The sequence below is a fragment of the Chanos chanos genome, chromosome 15 (assembly GCF_902362185.1).
Source record: "Chanos chanos chromosome 15, fChaCha1.1, whole genome shotgun sequence".
In the NCBI taxonomy this organism is placed as follows: domain Eukaryota; kingdom Metazoa; phylum Chordata; class Actinopteri; order Gonorynchiformes; family Chanidae; genus Chanos; species Chanos chanos.
Window position 1 is genome coordinate 3,860,984 of NC_044509.1, and position 19,826 is coordinate 3,880,809.

Genomic DNA, 19,826 nt, shown 5'->3' on the forward strand with positions numbered 1-19,826 from the left:
ACACATACCCACACAGTCGTGATTATAACTTTACACGGATGATAAACACACTCAGACCAACACATGGCAAAACATCTTGTCACATGCAACCTGTCACTTTGGAATTCCAGGCCTAAATGGCAGCTGTTTGCAGTTACACATCACAAACTGCCCCCACCCCCAAAACCCCCGTCCTCACCCGTCACCACCACCCCCCACCCCCAAATGTACACACACACACACACATACAAACCCTAAACTGGTCCCCAAACAACCCCCCCCCCCCCCCCATGCCCCCATCCTTACTCGCTTGAACTCAGATGACCTCACACCCCTGTTACAATTAACACTTGGTCCCGCCCCTCACCTTCATATACCATGTACAGACCATGTGTGTGTGTGTGTTGTACCTTATATTCCAACATCTATGGACCTGCAGAGCTTCTCTCTCCTCTCTTCTGTGCTCTTGATGAACACTCTAACTCAGAAAGCCTTTCCAAGCAAGCACAGAGAGATCTGAAGAATGACGACCAGGGCTTTTTATACTAGACACCAACAGCTGACAATACCCACAAGACCACAGCCAAGAGAAATGAGGCCTCCACTGCCCAGAATGACTAAAATAACACTGCCCATCTCCCTCCCTCTCTCTTTCTCTCTCTCTCTCTCTCTCTCTCTCTCTCTCTCACACACACACACACGCACCATCAAACAGACACACACACACACACACACACACACACAAAGCTGATTAAGAACAGGGCGCAATTTCGCCGAATCAAATAAGTACGTTGGGTTTATCAGCAATTTACACTTATATAATTAACAGTCAGATGCATTATCCGTTCTGGTGTTCAGCACTGTCCTACAGTCCGACTGAGCTGCGCGGAATGAAAGGGAAAGAGAAGGGGAGAGAGAGAGAGGGAAAACTAGCCACGGATCGTTAATGAAAGATTAACGAGAGAATTCACCTCTTGAACTCAATTAGTAATTTAATAACCAGGCTGTAACGTGGTTATGGATTCCGTATATTTGGAGAATTAAGCTTTCAATTAGAGCGCTGTGCCCTCAATGTGTTATCGTTTACACTTAAATCGGCTCCAGCTCAAAGACAGACAGACACACACACACACATACACACACACCCATAGATATATATATAGAGATACTTTTTTCTGTCCTAATGATGTCCCACTGGTTTGAAGACCGCTTCACAGACGTTATACAGACGTTAAGCCCTGTAGCCAAACTAGGCAAGAAAAATTTCTTTGTCACAAGCCTAAAGCAACATCACTTCAGTGGGGCAAGTTCCTTAACTCCGACCACCGCAAACACCAGAACATAAACACTTTGTACAAAGCCTTTTTTTTTTTTTTACAACAAGAACACCCTTGTGTTTGTTGACATACAATACATACCCGTTTTCATCCACGCCAGTCCAGCACAGAGTAGTTGAAACCGCTCAAGTCAAAGGAAATGCCGATCAGTGATGCTACATACGACTGTCGTGTTATAAAAAGGGTTACTTGGGCTTACTTTCTCACTTTCAAACTTCATATAACGCTATATCTCTGGTATGACTGAACAGAGATTCTCTAGCGAGAGAAGAATTCGGCGAAGGGACGGAAGAGTCATTTGGAGACAGAGCCATGCTAACGGGGCTGAATGGCCAGTCGGTGGGTAAACAGTCCAAACTTGGCAGATGGGTAAACACCAGTCTTTCTATCAGACTCGGCGTCTCATTTCCCATGGCAAACCTTAATGTAACTAGCCCGTGTCAGAAAAAAACGCGACAAAGACAATGTTAGGAGAGGGAAACGATCTCCCGACTTTCCAGCTAACGAGGAATGTTGGCCTGATTCTTCGGAGGTTTATAAACTTGAGCCTGTCAATATGATGGGAATGAAACCATAACTGGAAATGTTCTACACAAAACAAACAAATGAAGGGAATTTTTTCTGAAGCTAATCAGCTGTACAGTCTTGTTGCGTTTCATTACTTAGTTTTCGGGAAGTATGAGGAATGAAGCTGGTTTGGAGCAGTATTATAAACGGTGACATACATACTCTATGGAAGCAGGTTGCAGTTTTTGAAATCCGCCAAAATGTAACATGTTACTGTTGTCCAGGTTGATTTCTACACTTAATAAATTTGTTTTTGTCAGCTCTCTGCAATCTTTATACTGTTACCATAGCTACCAATAAGAAAAGTTCTGTGTCAGTTATCAAGAGCATACATGAATACCATACTAGTGCAAGATAAGAAAAGTCCTTGGGGTTTCCCACTTAGACCGGGGACAAAATTATGAACCGCACATATAAGCCCAACCATCTGTCTTCATAAGGAAGAAAAACACAATGAAAATATTGAGCAGGATGTTGCCTCTTTCTGCAGGAAAATGATCATTGTGCTAAATTTAGTAACAGATTGCCCCCTGGTGGTCATTGGCATTTACTGCACTCACTGGTAGCTGCCCCGGTTTCCACAGCAACAAGGGAAGGCAGAGGAGGTGCTGACCTCCATAACTAAACTAAAGAACTAAAGCCTCAGGACACAGACAGCCACATCACTGAGCACAGGACAAGACTTATTTTTACTCCAAACTTTCTCACTCTGTGTGTGTGTGTGTGTGTGTGTGTGTGTGTGTGTGTGTGTGTGTGTGTGTGTGTGAGGGTGTGTGTGTGGGTGTATAAGTGTGAGGGTGAAATTGAGCCACTGTTCCAATTGGGCCAAGGCCTAGAACTGTTCGCGCACGCGCACACACACACACACACACACACACACACACACACACACACACATATAGTGAGGAAGTGAGGGAGACAGGATGGAGTGAGAGAGGAGAAAGTAAAAGACACATTTACACAATGACCCATATAATCCTGCTCCTATGAGAGAGAGAGAGAGAGAGACAGAGACACTTCCATTCTCTGTAACTGTTTCTGCCTTTGATACCAAATCTGTATCTGTTGTATCTTATGTGTCTACTGTCTTAATCACAAAGCACAGATTCAAAGATCAAAGTTCATAACATTACAACATTTCTCCCTATATATGGTCCCCCTGATTTGTGTATTTTCTAGCTACAAATACCTATTATAGTTTTCTACAGAATGTTTTTTTATCGTTGGTATTCGTGTACAGTTTTGCTTTAGACTACCTTCTCTACAGGGAATGAGGAACGTGTCTTGTGATTGGATGATGGTATGAGTTCATAGAGTGTCTCTGTTGTGAGGCTTGTGATTGGATGATGGTATGAGTTCATAGAGTGGTGTGGGTTTATAGAGCTGAACGATTTATAAACATTAAGGGGGAAAATAGTACATAGTTTGTCAGAAAACAGAGAGATGGGTGTGTGTGAGAGAGACAGTGAGAGAGAGAGAGAGAGAGAGAAAAAAAACAGAGGGGGAGAAGGAGAAAGAGACAGAGATTTAGGTGTGTAAAAGTTTGTGGCTTACTTTGAACTGACGTGGATGTGAATTAGACCAGAGGACCCGAGCAGAACTATATCTGGATGTGCACAGTGCAACTTGTAGAGCAGTATACCAGTTAACTGTGTTAAATTTGGCGAAGTGGTGTGTGTGTGTGTGTGCGCGCGCGTTTGTGTCTGTCTGTCTGTTTGTGTGTGTGTGTGTGTGTGTGTGTGTGTGTGTCTGTGTGCGTGTGTATATGTGTGTGTGTGTGTGTGTGTGTGTGTGTGTGTGCATATGTATATGTGTGTGTGTCTGTGTGCGTGTGTATGTGTGTGTGTGTGTGTGTGTGTATGTGTGTGTGTGTGCATATGTATATGTGTGTGTGTCTGTGTGTGTGTGTGTATATGTGTGTATGTATGTGTATGTGTGTGTGTGTGTGTGTGTGTGTGTGTGTGTGTGTGTGTGTCTGTGTGTGTGTCTATGTGCGTGTGTGTGTGTGATTGTGTGTCTGTGTGTGAGTGTGTTAAGGTGGAGAGGGAGAGCTGACGTGTGTTTTGAGTGGGTAAGAGGAGGAGTGTGTTCCAGCCTTTGAGAAAGAGGCTTGTTCCTGTGGTAAATAAATATAGCACACAGATACAACCCCACCCTCTGCCTGTGACCCTATAAAAACTCCCTCAGGAATTTACACCAGCGTGTCACTCTATTCCACCCCTTCACCAGAGCCCCCCATCCCCCTCCGTCACCAACACCAACACCAACCAACCAACCAACCACAACACCCTCCTCTCTGCCTTCCTACTTGGACAGATGTTGTATTCTCAGGGAGAGTAAGAGAGTTTATGGGTTTACAACAGACTGAACTGTTTTTTCTTATGTTTTTGAATGGCTAAAAATGTGTTGACAATGGTTGTAACATATTACTTGGTGACAAGGGGAGACTCAGTGCTCAGACCAGAAGGGCAGGCCCTCTGTTTGTGTTGGTGTTTATGATATTGGAGAGCGCCTGACATGAAAGAGCATGGTGAACATGACAACTCAGCATCTAGCATTGCCAGACTATACCATACACACACGCACACATACACACACACGTACACACACACATACACACGTTCTCAGACATACACACAAGCACACGCACACACGCACACACATACACCCTCTCAGACACTCACACACATGCGTGCGCATACATGCACACACACACTTGCACATTCTCATTTTCATCTAGCCTTCTTACAAATATTATTTCAAATGAGTTTGAAAATGAAACCTGTCTTCTACTCAAACACACACACACACACACACTCACCAATCTTTCCATCTCCTGCTCTCGGAGCCTCTCCTCTCGTTGCCAGCGGTGATACTCCAGCAGCTCGTCCTCGTTGTCGCTGATCTCCGAGATGCTGTTCTTACGTTCCCGCGTTCGAGGCTGGGCCGCCGCCCGTCCCTCCCTCCCGCTTTTCCTCTGACTCCGTGGGCTGGTCAGGGGAGAAACTCCGACCTGTGCGCTCAAAGCTGGGCTGAGGTTAGCACCAACGTCTCCTTTCTGCCTCCCACCGAGTCCTCCTCCAGAGTGGTCCTTCAGGAGGCCAGACACGGGTGACGGACTCCGTGCCCGTAGCCCCCTGGCACCGCCCCTCTCCTCCTCGGCTCCTAGTCTTCTTTGCGTTCGAGGACTCTCCGGTACAGATCTCCCGGAGGAGGTGCGGGAGGTCAAAGCGACTCCTGGCAGAGCACCGGGGAGGACAGGAACTCCCATTACTCCTTTGCGATTGGTGGTGGGACTTGGTGGGGGTAGCTCACGCAGGCTGGTGCCGACGCCCAGGTCCGGAGCGCGTCGGGCAGATCTCGGGCTCTCGGGGGGAAAGAGAGAGCGAGATTGAGGGTGAGAGAGATCAGGAGGAGGGGTTTCCTGGAGAGATGAGCCCACACTAGACCTGGGACTGGAGGAGGCGGGGGAGGAGGAGGAGGCCGCGGCAGATTTCGGGGCGACTCTCGGGTTGGCGTGTCTGCCGACGGGCCCGGCGTCTCCAGACGCCGTGGAGACGGATCCTGAGGAGTAGCCGTGGGCCAAACGTGGACTCTCCGCGGTTCCTCTCAGCAGAGGGTCTTGGCCGAAGCCCCTGCAGTTGGCAGCGGGGCTTGTCGAACTCTCGGCCGAAGCTTTTCTGTTCGACCTTGGACTTTCCAGAACCTTCAGGGTGCCAGAACCGCCGCCACCAACTCTCGGCAGCAAGGTCCGAGGTTGCGGCACCGGGGCCTGGGCCGCGTGGTGGCCGGTCGATCCACGGAAAGTTCCGGAAGGATTGACTGGGTCTAAGGGGCTGCTGGACACCGAGGGAGAGGAGAGAGGAGAGAACGGGGGAGTGGCGTTCTCGTAGCTGGAGCCAACCGACATCTCTCCCGGGCTGGTGGGCGGGGAAAGGGGGTAGTTGCCGCCGCCCCCGTTTAACACGGGGGACAGGGGTGACTGAGGGATGGGGTTGTGGGTGAGTTTTCGGGGTGCGGAAGACGCGGACGCTTGAGAATCGTCCATTGACAGGGAGTCCATGATATCCTGCAGGTTCTTTTCGATAGAGCGGACCAAGGTTCCGTGTCCGGGCCGGACTCGCTCACGGGGAACCGGCTGGTGGTTACCATTCAGAAGGCCATCTGTGTGAGACAGACAATAACATTCAGAATCCATATAGTCCTTTTTCTGTATTTGAACTGCAAGTGTACAAAACAGAACACCCTAATGAGTGGCAGTGTTGAAGGAAAGAGCAGTTTAGTTATCTGAGTGGATAAATAAAAGAAGATAAACAGAAAAAAAAAAAACAGAAAGAAAATCAAACAAACACTCAAATGTACGCCTCATATGAACAAACATGAGTGAGACGCTCCACCAAGGAACCAGTCTTCAGGTTTTGGGGCTGGAGTGATGTAGAAGTGGGCAATGCTAAAATGACGCACAATCACACAAACACACACACGCGCACACACACATATTCACAATCAAGCACACACACACACACACATATATTCACAATCAAACACACACACACACACACTCACACACACACACATATATTCACAATCAAGCACACACACTCACACACACACACATATATTCACAATCAAGCACACACACACACACACACACACTCGCACTCACAGACAGACAGACAGACACTCACACACACACACACACACACAGCTGGTAGATGGTTAACATCAGTTTTCATTGCTATGCTACTCAGCAGTTCATGGTAAAACAAACTGGTTTGTTTGTGTATTTGTGTTCTTTATTTGCGTTCTGAGTGCAGTGGTTGCACTGTAAGGATCTATAAATTACTGTCACAGTACAGACGTCCACGCCCAGTCAGGAAAAGGGTTGAGCAGCACACATACCTTCTCTCTCTCTCTCTCTCTCTCTCTCTCTCTCTCTCTGTCCCTCTCTCTCTCTCTCTCTCTCTGTCTCTCTCTCTGTCTCATACTCTCTCCCTTCCTCTGACTTGAGCCCACCCTATGCCCACATATACACATACACACAGACTATTCACACACACACACAAACACACACACACACACATACACACACACAGGATTGGGTGTGGTCAGCAGCCCACAGACTGTGGAATGCCTGATAGTGTCCAAAAGCTCAAAGGTTAGAGTGGAGAACACAGCCTCAGTGTGACTCACCCATGCACATCCACATACACACACACACACAGACACACACACACACACAGACACACACATGCACATCCACATCCAGACACAGACACACAAACACACACCCAAAGATACACACACATCCACACACACAGACACACACATTCACATCCAGACACAGACACACAAGCACACACCCACAGAAACACGCACATGCACATACGCATACACACACACACGCACGCACACATCCACACACACGCATGATCGACAGCACGAACTCACACATCCATATTGTATTATCAGGACCAGCTCACACACACATTCATCTCTCTTCAATGAGCTGCCCCGCATCTCATTACTGTATCAACATCTAACACACAAAAAAAGAACACATTACAGATTACAAACTGAAACTAAATTTTCACCAACCTCAGAAGAAGTCTCTTTAAAGATGGAGTACGTTACGTGATGAATGTAACGTGATTTGGTTTATGTGCATGTTAAACCTGATTTTCTTTATTTCTGTATTTTGTAAAAACTGTTATGTGTTAAAAATATGTCAGCTCTCTAGTAATTATACCTGGATGATCCTTGTAATTTTAGTAGTGCAGAGAGAGAATGAAAACGTGTTGGTGTTAGAGACTCTAAAAGCTGTTTTTGAGCTTTTCTCTCTCACACACACACACACACACACACACACACACACACACACACACACTGCTCAGAGCCATCTGTGGAGGGAAAGTCAGGCACTGAACCAAGGAGGCTCCTTACGAGGAAGAGTTTTTTTTTTTTTTTTTTTTAATTTGTGACCTTTCTGAGGTTTTTAAAACGATGTTGTTCCACAAACGCCTTTCAGTGTGACTCTGAGGCAAAGCAACCAAAACAGGCCCCGCCCACACACACACCAAAACAACTACGTAACAGACAGATCTCTTGAACTTTGAACTCCGCCCCCGCACCCCCTCGGGCACCTGGTTGGTTCACGCCCACGCTGGCCTAGCAACAATGCCATATTCATCACCATGGAGTCTCACGCTTTAAGGTCCCGGCTGAGAGACAAGGGAAGTTCACCCACACAAGGGCCAAAGCTAAAGACAAGGCCAGGGGCAGGGGCTTTCCAACGGCCGCACAACAGAGTCTAACACCCCCCCCCCTTCCCCCGCCCCCGACCCCCACCAAAAGAGAGAGCCCTATTGAATCTAAAAAGTTCACCTCCTGTCTCTAAAATCTCACAAACATCGTCTCAGACCCAGGGCAGTTCTGAGTATGACAGTGAAATGAGTCAGTGTTTTGGGAGGATGTTCTCCTCAGCTGTGCTGTTAATGACCTCACTTAACTGTTTCTGATGTATTTTTGCTGAACGGAACACAAGACTCCTTATTTTAGGTCTGGTTTTATTCTGTGTATATCACCGGGGAGTCAGAGTGTGTGGTATCGTAATTTGGTTTTCAGCTCGTTTTCTGACAGTGGGGTGAAATGCAGTTTAGGTGATGAAAAAGGGACATGGGAATCTGTTTGTAATTGAACTCAACAACCTGATTAATTTCAGCTCATCTCTTATACTTGTATATTGAATGAATGAACTGACCCCTAAACTCTAAGCAGTATGTAAATCATGACGCGTTCTCTCTCCCCTAATGAGATTGTGTGACCATCTGTTTGAACATCTCAGTGACAGTCTGACAGTTTGAACATCTCAGTGACAGTTGTTTGGTGACATCAGGCTTAATCAAATCACCTGATTGGCCCTTAAAGGCTCCAGTGGGGCCGGGACTTCCTGCTGGCAGCATGCTCTTCATCCTAAGGGCCTCCTCTGGGTGGTTGAACCGGAAAAATGAAGACTGACCAAAACAAAGCATACAACCTGAGAAAGAGAGAGAGAGTGAGAGAGAGGGTGAGTGTGTGTGAGAGAAAGAGAGAGAGAGGATCACAAAAGGAGAACTTTGTTGATACAAAGAGGGAAAGTACATAATATTCAGGATATGAAATGTCCATTCATTAAGTAAAGCATAATAAAGTAATATGTACACTTGACTGGGTTTAAATGGATCAGAGTTACCCGTAAAAAAAAGCACACAGGCGTAAAGGAGATATATAATAGAGGACACGTTGAGCACACGCACATGTTGAGTGTCACACAGTTAGTGTTGTGAAAACAGAATTTCAGATGTGACAGTGACTTGCCCTAACAGTGTGTTAGGGTGCACTCACACACACACACACACACACACTCACTCACTCACACACACACACACTCACACACACTCACACTCACACACACTCACACACACTCACACACTCACACACACACACACACTCACACACACACACTCGCTCACACACACACACACACACACACACACACACACACACTCACTCACACACACACACACACATACACACACATTTTATTGTCATTTTGTCTTTTGCCTTTGCAGTGTGCTGAGCAGCTGATGAATCAGACGGGGGTCTGTCAGATAGCCGGAGAGTTATGGCGCACGGATCCATTTCATAATGAATACGGGCCTGGGTTGGTTAAGCGAGGAAACGGACTCTGAATGACAAGCAGGGGCTAAATCTGAAGGGCCCTGGGCAAAAAAAAAAAAAAAAAATCTCGAGCCGGATATGAGACCTCACACGTACAGTCACGCTCCGCCGAAAACAAGCCCTCTCATGTCATAAATCATCGCTCTGTTTCAATTCCTATCGCGTCAGACACTTTTAGTTGTTTATTTATTTTTTTACAGACGCCTTTCTGTTAACAGGAACACTGACAGATGTGATGTGACCTCTCCTGTCAAAGCATTTCTTAAAATGTCCTTTTCCAACATCTTTGGTATTTTTTACAAGTTACTATAGACAGCAGATAATGGGTATTTTGAAAAATTGGAATGAATAAAGGCTTTGAAATATCCCTGACAGGTGGTCAGCAATGTTAACGTATTAGTGCAAACTCTGATATCGATACGAGCAGATCTGAACATTTGAAATAAATACACTGATAAACTACATTTACACTCTGCGAGCCGAAAGTATGACACAGTTTATCACAGAACGTCCGGAGTCAACTGATATGTCCGCGTCTTATCACCGTCATTACGTTGCGCGTTTCCTGTTGGGCCACTCGGCAAGATGCGCAAAATGAATTAGATCAAAAGCCGATCTCTGGCCACTGCATGTGCTGTTTACACAAAAACACAAAGAGCATTCTGCCTCCAAACAGATGGCAAACCACACGGGAGAGTCACGCGTGCCGCAGTGTGAATACCGGGGTCTCAGGTCAGGCGTGAAAAAGGTCAAACCACGATCCATGTCAACAATAAACACACAAAGCACATTAGAGGCAAAGTAGAAAATATCATAAGCTCACTGGTTAATTGTTGCTTAATTGTAAATAGGCTATGTGAGCGCATGTTAGCAAAATTCTATTTTTTTTAAATCCTGCGGCTTCTTTAAACTTTCTGTAATATAGTCATTATACTCAGAATGTCTGATGGCAGCACAAAACCGCATTAGAGCAGATAAAAGCCATTAGAATTGACTCCACTTCTCAGTCTCGTTATCATTCATTTTCCCCAGAGTCTTTTAAAAACCAAGCATCCATTTGCCCAAGGACATAACTGCAAAGAGCTCAAAAAGGCCACGGTGCATTTGGAGAGATCCCTTATCCTCGGCATTTTTCCCTCAGCAAGTGCAAGCAAGTATCATATCGGAGGAAACGAGTCCAAGAAGCCGCTTGGTTAGAAATTATGACAATTACGTCATGTTTTCTGAAACGAGTCATCTATGAATTATTGAAATCACATAACTTCACGAATGTATAAACTTGCCGGTACCTTTTAGGTTCTGAGAAGACTCACGCCATCGTGTAATATTAGATGAGGATTATATTGCACAGAAAGGGTGTGAAAAAAAATGATTTTTACTTTGTGGGTAATACTGTAGCATTATTATCTGGTTGTTCCTTGAAAACGCGTAATACATTCTCGGAAAGCACAAAGACAATTTAAACCGTTTAAAAAACGTGATCAATAATCATTATCATTTCTATCTCAACCATTATCCCCCCCCCCTACCCCCACCCCTCCCAGCCCCCTCCACCTCACGGCCCCCAGGCGCCCCCTAAAAACAAGCTCAACAATGATTTAGCAAATCACTTACATTTATTCCCGAGTAATTCCAAACATTAGCGAATGCTTTGATATGTCCCAGTGCTTCTCTCCTTATCTTTATTATATCCAGGCGCCTTTCTTCTCCGTAACTTAATTGTGGCGTAGCGGGCAGCAGTGGCGGTGCGTGTGCCGCTGACTGCTGTCTTTGTAATGGTAATGTTACGCTTTACGTCCCACACAGCGACTTTCCGCGACTGGACAAAAGAGCGCAGATGTCCACCTGTCTTATTGTGACAGCAACGCCAAAAAATAAAAGGAGGAGAAGAAAGCTTAGAGCCTACACATCTCGTTTTCCGCCGGAAAAAAAGTATTCCAATCTTAAGTGCAACCAGTGTCAATTTCGAGGAACAGTATCTTCAGCGGTCGGCGTGTAAAACTGGTCGGAGAGGTAAGAGGAACGCTCAGCAGACAGGGTGGGCTCTGTATACACTGGACTTTGAAGAAAATAACTATAGACCCTGTGGCGTCTACTTGAACGCCCGCACGTTGGACAGCTGTCCCGGGATAGCTATAACCACTGATATTATTGTCGTGCCCAGCGTGGGAGTGGGGGCGGAGAGAAAGTCCTACTTAATAAGCGCAACACTCGCCTGACTGCTGATTGAATCCAACTCAACAAACGGATTTGAAACAGTTTTTCAGTCTGTCGCATTACTCATCGATTACTCTGGATTTAAGAGGGCGTTTACGCAATCTAGTGTAAGGATTTGCCCTCGAGACAAAAAAAAAATGTGATTTCGTATGATACATTGCCAAATACTGAGAGCATGTCATTGTAAATACGAATCATGTATCACCATGGATCCCTTTGCATCACCATGTATCCTTTTAATGTCGAAAATGAATGTAAATGATTTTGAAAACTCTATTCGTGTTAATGTGTACGGTGATTAAATTCACGAACACCACTCTTTTGTTGTTTTCTTTTTCTGTCCTGAAGTCTGACGGTGTAAATCCACCTCTACTGGCATTCCAGAGTGGAAAGCCTGAAATAGGCATAGAGAATAGAGCAAGGGCAAGTGCGCTGTCCTGAACGAAGTTTAAACAAACACGCAGGGTTATCAGAGCAGCACACGCCCGCCCCTGCCCCCCATCCACACCCCACCTCCGCTCCTCCACCTCCTGCTATTTACTGTTAAACACAAAAGGGTGTCCAGTCACTATTCATATGTAAGCTAGCATAACCAGGAGCGGACTATGAGAAATGATGAAGGTTAAGCGCGGAACGTAGATCAGCGGTAAAAGTTCTGACCGGACAAGACAAGGTCTGACGTCAGCTTGGGGGAATTAGGACACTGTCCCTTTTCTGTCTGAGGCGACAGATGCAGTTTGAGTCTCGGTCATATGATGTGGAACTTTCTTATCTCTCCTGGACATGTGAATACACTGGACAGCCGAATTTCCTCGATGTTCTAGAGTGAAATTTAAGGCGACGCTCTATTGATTTGTGAGGCTCAAGCGATTGATTTAGCTGCCTTAGTAGTTTAGAACCACCTGTAGAAAAAAAAACACCTTTAAAATCCAATACTCAAGCAACCTTTACGTGAACTCAGTAACTAAACTGAGCGCCCTTTTATTCAAGTCAGTGACTCAGCAATAGCTCAACCTAAAAATCAAAGGGCACAGAGAGGAGAGTTTGTCTGGAGAGGAAACAGGTGTATTGAGTACTGCACTTTGAGCGGTGCTTTTATTGTTTTCTCAGTAACCACTTTTAAAATGAAACAAATCTGAGTTTGAGTTCACGACCATGAAGAACTGATGAATTTGCAAGTCCAGTGAATCAAGACGTGTCTTTTGTCTTGTGAACTTGTAAACTGGAGGACCACTTCCCAGAGTACCTTGTGAAAGCTGCACTGGTTTAGTGACTGGGAGGCCGTCCACGGAGCACTGGTTTCCACACGGGTGGAGGATGATGGCTCCTGCCTTGTTCTCAATGTAACAGTGTTTGGAAGCAACACCTGGCCCCTGGATACTGATGTCTGTGTTTCCATGACCTATACTGGTTTTTCCTGCAACAGATAACAGTGTACTCTGTGATCAATAAATCAGTAACAGTTTATGAATCCTTGCGAGGGAAAGACTCACAAGTTGTCGTGTGAGGACCATTAAATTCATTCAAAAGTAAACATACAGAATTTGGCCCCCTGCCAAAACCTCATACATCTGAAACGAAGAATAATACAAAAGCATTTCACCACAAAATCCTTTTAGTTGTCCAATGCTGAAAGTTTTCATCATTTTGACAGTCAGAACTAAAAGGGCTCGAAAATAAACGTCCGTTCAACCTCTGCCTTTCCCAGTTCAACGTCTGGGATAAGACTGTGCCCGTCCCTCCTTTATTCTGTGACACAACCCCCTACCCCCCCCCCCAACTGACAGCAGACGTTCCCACTGTCTCTGTGTCTGGAGGCTCCAGACTGGCAGATGTGAACAAAGAAGTTATAGCTCACGTCCATTGTGAATGAAAAACAGTGAAACCACATGTGTGGGTGGGACAGGGTGTGTGTGTGTGGGTCTGTGGGTCTGCGTGTTTGTGTGTGTGTGTGTGTGTGTAAGGGGTGGGGATTCAATTCACTCTTCAGATACTCATATTTAAACATCAGTGCATGCAACATACACACACATACTCTCACTGTCTCTCTGTCTCTGTCTGTCTGTCTCTCTCTGTCTCTCTCTCTCTGTCTCATGGACACACACACATGCACAACACTTAATAAAAAATTAGGGTTGGGTCAGGGTCAGGGTCAGGGTCAGGTCATGACCCCATTATTTTTTCTCTCTCTGTTTTTTTTTTTTCCTTTTCCTTTCCGTTTTAGGCAGCGTAACAGCAGGCTGTCAGTTCTCTGGTCCTCTGGCCTATGAGAGACATCCAGCACCAGTTCCTCCATCCGCGGTCCCACAGGTTAGGGTTCCACCACAAGAAAACTGGAGGGCTGCTAGTTTTAAATGGGTGGAATACTGGTCCCAACATCTCTGCCCTTCCTCTGCTTGTTTCTACTGGGCACTGAAGCAAAGACTCGACTGCTATGTGATAGTCCTGTCTGTTCTAGCGCTTTCTCTGGCGGCGCATCCTCACTGTAGTTAAATAAAGGTCAAAAAGAAACAATCCCTTAATGCTAATCTGTTACATTCAAACGCTTTTGTGACAATGCGAACGTAATTTTACCGCGTCCATTGCCGAATGAATCGATGATTGGAGTACCCTTTCAATGACTGTTTATGTCTAAGAGGATTACAGATAATGCAAATAAAATGTGCAACAGATTCGGTCTTGATTGTTCTCTGCAGCACGCAGAGTGAAGCGCTCAGTTTTATCGCAGGCCAGTACACGACACTGCAAAAACACGCCTAATAACCTTAAGGTCAAGCAAACATTTTACAGAAACTGTTTTAGAGTTCCTGTTCGTTTTAAAAACCAAACATAGTCAGAGACTACACCAGAAACTAACAATTTACACTGCACATAGCACAGCTGTGAACGCAGCAGGTCAAATTTACACGAACTGCTACAGATGCCCTGAAATTACAAGGGCACAGTTTCAGAATTAGCGCCAACCTCAAGCAAGTTACAGGGATAAACCAATTGAGAGCAGTACTTCAGGCTGTTCCTCTGAGACGCATACTGTCGCCCGATCGCCCCCAATTCTGTCGTCAAGGGACGGAAAGTCCTCTATTTGTCATTCTTTGCCTGATTAGATTCAGCCAGGTTATGAATACAGTGCAGGGATGCGACGCAACACTGTCTGTCTCTTAGCCCCCAGCCCCCCACCCCTCCACCCGCCTTCCTAAGCAATGAGCTCTATTTCATCTGAAGCCTGGCTCCTTGCCAAGGAACTTTCCGGAGAGAGCGGGGGTCACTATCAGTAATGGATCAGGAGTTGTTACGGACCAAGATGGTGGGAGCGCACATGAAACGTGTCAGGGACGAATACCCCAGCACAACACGCTGCCAAGAGCAATCAGCTTTAGCGAAATGCTCCTCTAACTCGTTCGGTCATCAATTCATATTCACAGGCATTCATAAGAAATGAGCAGATATTGGATTTTTATGTCTGTGTGGTTTTGACGTGAATGATGCTTACCCTCAGGCAGTGGTAGTAACGTGATGGCGGTACTCAGACGACCACTCCCCAGACTCACCAGATGAGGGCGCTCTGCTTGGACTTTGAGCGTCTTGCCTGTCTCGATAAGGTCTAACGGAGTGCCCTGAAAACAGCACAGAGACAAAAAGTTCGACCCTTTCCTGTCGTGGAATCACTCCCGTTCTACAGAAGACACTATGCACACAAAAGGGTTTGAGGTGATAAAAGAGAAAAAAAAACCACAAAAACTGGGCATAACCGATAATATGGCTCGTCTGCTGATGCGGCAGTGTCAGTGAAAGACTGAATTTGGTCCGGCCTTTCTTTAAACCTGATTACCATGTGGTCCCTTGGAATCTGCACGGGGCCTGCCCTGCGTGATGGATGAAGCTGAACTATCACACTTCCTCTTTAGAAATTAGAACAGGAGTCAGAATTAAGTTATAAAATGCTGATCCGAGGTCCATTTTCCAACATATCCATCAATTCATATCAGCGTAGCTTCATCCGATTATTAAATTTGATTTAAGTCAATGTAAAAAAAAAAAAAATCAGTCCTACATCAGTGGAATGTGAAGAGACAGACACTTGATGCTCTGTGTCAGTGAAGGTGTATTTAATATGGTTTTACAACAGCAGTCCAATCAAAGCGACCTCTTTTTTTTTTTTTTTTTTTTTGGATGAACGCCCAAAGTCCTCCAAACGGGATTAAAGAGATTCAATTAGGGCTGCAGAGTGAAGCAAGGTTGGGCTAAGAGGCTAACGGGGGCTTTACTCCCGTCAGGTGCAGCGCGATGGGCTAAGAGGCTAACCGGATTTAACGCGAGAGATGAAAGGCGCTAGGGATCAGGGTCAAAATATGACCAGTGCACCAGCGGTGGCCCAGTGTGTCACTGACCGACTGACTGCTGGTTGTCAAGGGCAACTCTGGAGCCAACGGCACAAATATTTACGACTTACTTTTTTTTTTTTTTTTAATGTCTCCTCTGAAAGGAAGTGACTCACAGTCATAAATACTTGTCACGTGACGCTTTCGTAAACTGGGCCGCCCATTTCTGACACTAACTCTTTTTTTTTTTTCTATGTTTATTTTCAGTGTGTGTAGTCAATTTTATGCTTGATTTTACATTCTGGTATCATTGTCATTATTTGTGTTTTTTGAGCTGTAACATTACGTTGACAATACCACACTGGACTTTGTTACTGGGGGGAGAAAATGAAAGAAAAAATCATGACTGGCTGCCGTCTCTCAGGGTCAGCTGCTGTGAGCCTATGTGTGTGCAACCACAGCAACGGAGCAAGTGATCACCAAAACTAGTCCCAGAGAAAGTTCTAGAGAAGACTTTCACTCGTGGGCTCAAAACTCTGAACAGTCAGGGATTTCAAATGTGTAAACAACAAACTAAAGCTCAAGTGTTTTTTCCCACTGGGACTACAGATGCACTAGTAGTAAAGTTTCTCACAGCACAGATTAGAACGAGGTAGTCTGATAGTAGAGTTTCTGGTAGTTTCTGGTAGTTTCTGGTAGTTTTTGGTAGTACGGTGGAATGGCAGCGAAAGGAACTGAAATGTTAGAGGCGTTTGTTTAAGTCTCGGGATCTTAGTCTGTAATCTCGTGAACGTTAACCGCTGTGTAGACAGTATTGTGTATTGACCTTTATTTCACACCGGTTCATTTTTTATTACTTCTATATTTGTTCCCTCAGTAATGAAAATTTGTACTTTTGTTTCATTTGGATCGGAAGTCTTCCTTTTGTTTACGCAGAAAAAAAAAAGAAAAAAGGATTTTAATTAAAAGGGCAGAACAGAGTCGAAGGAACACCAGCCTTGAACAGGGGTCCAGAACGCGGTTTAAAATGACAGGAACTGTGAGTAATGCTTTTTCAGCTTGAAATTAGAAGGGGCTTTGAAACAAAGAGGACAGGACCAGGGGCAGACGTTGTTTGCCTTGAATGCGAGCACAGTGAAGTAGACCATACGTAAGTATTACCAACTCGCACGTTACAATCCCATTGAATTTACTGCTGACGTAATGCATCTCACACACCAACAAAAACAACACCACCACCAACAACACCACCACCACCACCAACAACAACTACAACAATAACATGCTTTTTGCTACTTGTTGTGGCAACTGTACATATGATCACCATACTGTAACTGCTTATTGAGTAAAAACGGGGGGGGGGGGGGGGGGGGGTATGGATTTGGGGGTGGGTAATGACAGCTCGTGACCTATCGTAGCGTCTCCTCACTCACCTGCAGGACCTGGTGAGTCTGTCGGCCGCGTTCCGGAACATTCCTGTTCAGGTGGTCCATGACTTCCCGGTTGTCAATCAAATCATCACACTGATAAGGGTCCTGGAGGAGAGAGGCGTCAGACAGAGGGCGTGTGAATGACACGCAAGGCGGAGACTGTTTTGGCATCACTTGGTTTTTACTCAGATTTACTCATCAGGATTCAGGCAAAGCACGGGAGCAGGTTTGCCTCCCTGCATTTTTAGAAACCTGCCAGGAGAGTGACTGACAGAAGTAACCACACCTTCGGAATGAATCATTTTAATATATAACGTAACACAGAACTAAAAGACTAGTTTTCCACACAACACTGTTTGCCAAAGCTAATAAAGAAAATTTTTCAAATAACCCTTTACAACACACACCATTTACAGTACACACGATTCCCTGGTTTTATCTCGGTTATGAAACCCATTGATGTGACGGCATATTTTTTTGTCATGCAGTGCTAGAGTGATAAGACACACAGTCTGATAACAGATGGGGGCGGGTGCACACATACATCAAAGAGTCTGTACTTCAGTGATTCTCAACTCCACTCCAGACACACACACACATAGACACGCTCACACATAAACACACACTCACACACACACATACACGAACAGACAACACATAAACACACACACAGACACACACACAAACATACACTTTTGTCTTCTGCTTTTGTCGATCTGTTACATATTTTCCCCCTTAATGTTTATAAATCGTTCATCTCCATACACCCACACCACTCTATGAACTCATACCATCATCCAATCACAAGCCTCACAACAGAGACACTCTATGAACTCATACCATCATCCAATCACAAGCCTCACAACAGAGACACGTTCCTCATTCCCTGTAGAGAAGGTAGTCTAAAGCAAAACTGTACACTCCCGCACACGCACAGACACACACACACACACAGTCAGGCACAAAACTGTACACTAACACACACGCACAGACACACACACACACAGTCAGGCACAAAACATGCTGTCGTTTATTTCCAGATGTATGCAAACCAACTCAAGCAAGCGGTGCCCACAGTCTCATAACCTTGAGCAGACACAACACCAAACAGATCTCCTCTCTCTGTCTGAACATGAGAAGAAATTCCCTCTCAAATCACCCATCTGTCCATCAACTCTGACTCAGCCGGGCTTCTTAGACCAAACACGGGGGGTGGGGGGGTGGGGATTTCAGAATGACGCACTCCAAATACTTAGTGTGTGCAAATCTGTTAGTGTATATATGTGTGTGTGTGTGTGTGTGTGTGTGTGCGTGTGCGTGCGAGTGTGTGTATGTTTGGGTCTACGTGCCCGCGGGACGGTGATTTCTTTTTTAGATTATTACAACATTGCAGCGAGATGTAAGTTCCTCCTTCTATTTATGAATACACAGGATATGAACGAGACATATTTCTATATGATCACAGCAGCCGAACAATTAAGATATTGTCGGTACGATATTCACGCTCCCGTACCCAGAAATTCTACGTCACGCCAAGAACCCGTCTCTTCAAAAAACATCAGACAGAAAAGGTCAAATACAGCGTCAAAATATATTACCTCATTTCGCCAGTTATCCACCAGGAGAGAACGAAAATGAGCAGACATTGTTTTTTTTTTTTTTTTTTTTTTTTCTCCTTTGGAATAAATAAGCTATGTTGTGCAGGTAAAAATCAAAGTAACTTCCCCTTGAGAAAAACTTTTTTCCTCCAAACTGTGCTGGCGTGTCCTGTCAGGGAGAAGCTACCCGGAACATGAACCTGTGATTCCTCACAAGTGAAGACAGGTAGAGGCTACGTTCCTTGAATGTTAATTAACACAGAGAAAACATCAGGCAGTAACACACAGACATGGACGCTATTACAGATGTGAAATATGAAACAGTTGGATCTCAGTCCCTCTTTTCTTACTCTAGTTAACCTTTATTGAGCCTGTCCCTTTCTCTCTCTCTCTCCCAGCTGTCTTTGTCTCTCCTCCTCTCTCACTCTCTCTCTCTCTCTCTTTGCCCTGATGTCATGGTACCCCAGGCATCTGAGTAATGTCATATGTCTGTCTCTCACAATCATGTTCACTGTCTGAGACTGTGAGATTCAGAGAGACAGAGAGAAAGAGAGCGAAACAGAGCATCTCTCTGTCCTTGTTCAGACTGTCACCGCTTTTCTAATCATACACACACACACACACACACACACACACACACACACACACACACACACAGAC

At 45.3% G+C, this 19,826-nt stretch overlaps 1 protein-coding gene across 1 annotated transcript in view; it reads right to left on the reverse strand.

Annotated features, from left to right (window-relative positions):
• The window catches only part of phldb1a (pleckstrin homology-like domain, family B, member 1a), a 35,919-nt gene extending 18,249 nt beyond the window's left edge, over nucleotides 1-17,670 (reverse strand). Inside the window, exons 1-5 of the mRNA XM_030792939.1 lie at nucleotides 17,572-17,670; nucleotides 15,310-15,433; nucleotides 13,066-13,236; nucleotides 8,794-8,919; nucleotides 4,705-6,047 (exon numbers count right to left, since the gene is read on the reverse strand). Of these exons, the coding sequence (XP_030648799.1) occupies nucleotides 4,705-6,047; nucleotides 8,794-8,919; nucleotides 13,066-13,236; nucleotides 15,310-15,433; nucleotides 17,572-17,631 (1,824 nt within the window). The 5' untranslated portion in view covers nucleotides 17,632-17,670. The remainder of the gene's footprint in view (nucleotides 1-4,704; nucleotides 6,048-8,793; nucleotides 8,920-13,065; nucleotides 13,237-15,309; nucleotides 15,434-17,571) is intronic.
• Between the last annotated feature and the right edge of the window lie 2,156 nt (nucleotides 17,671-19,826).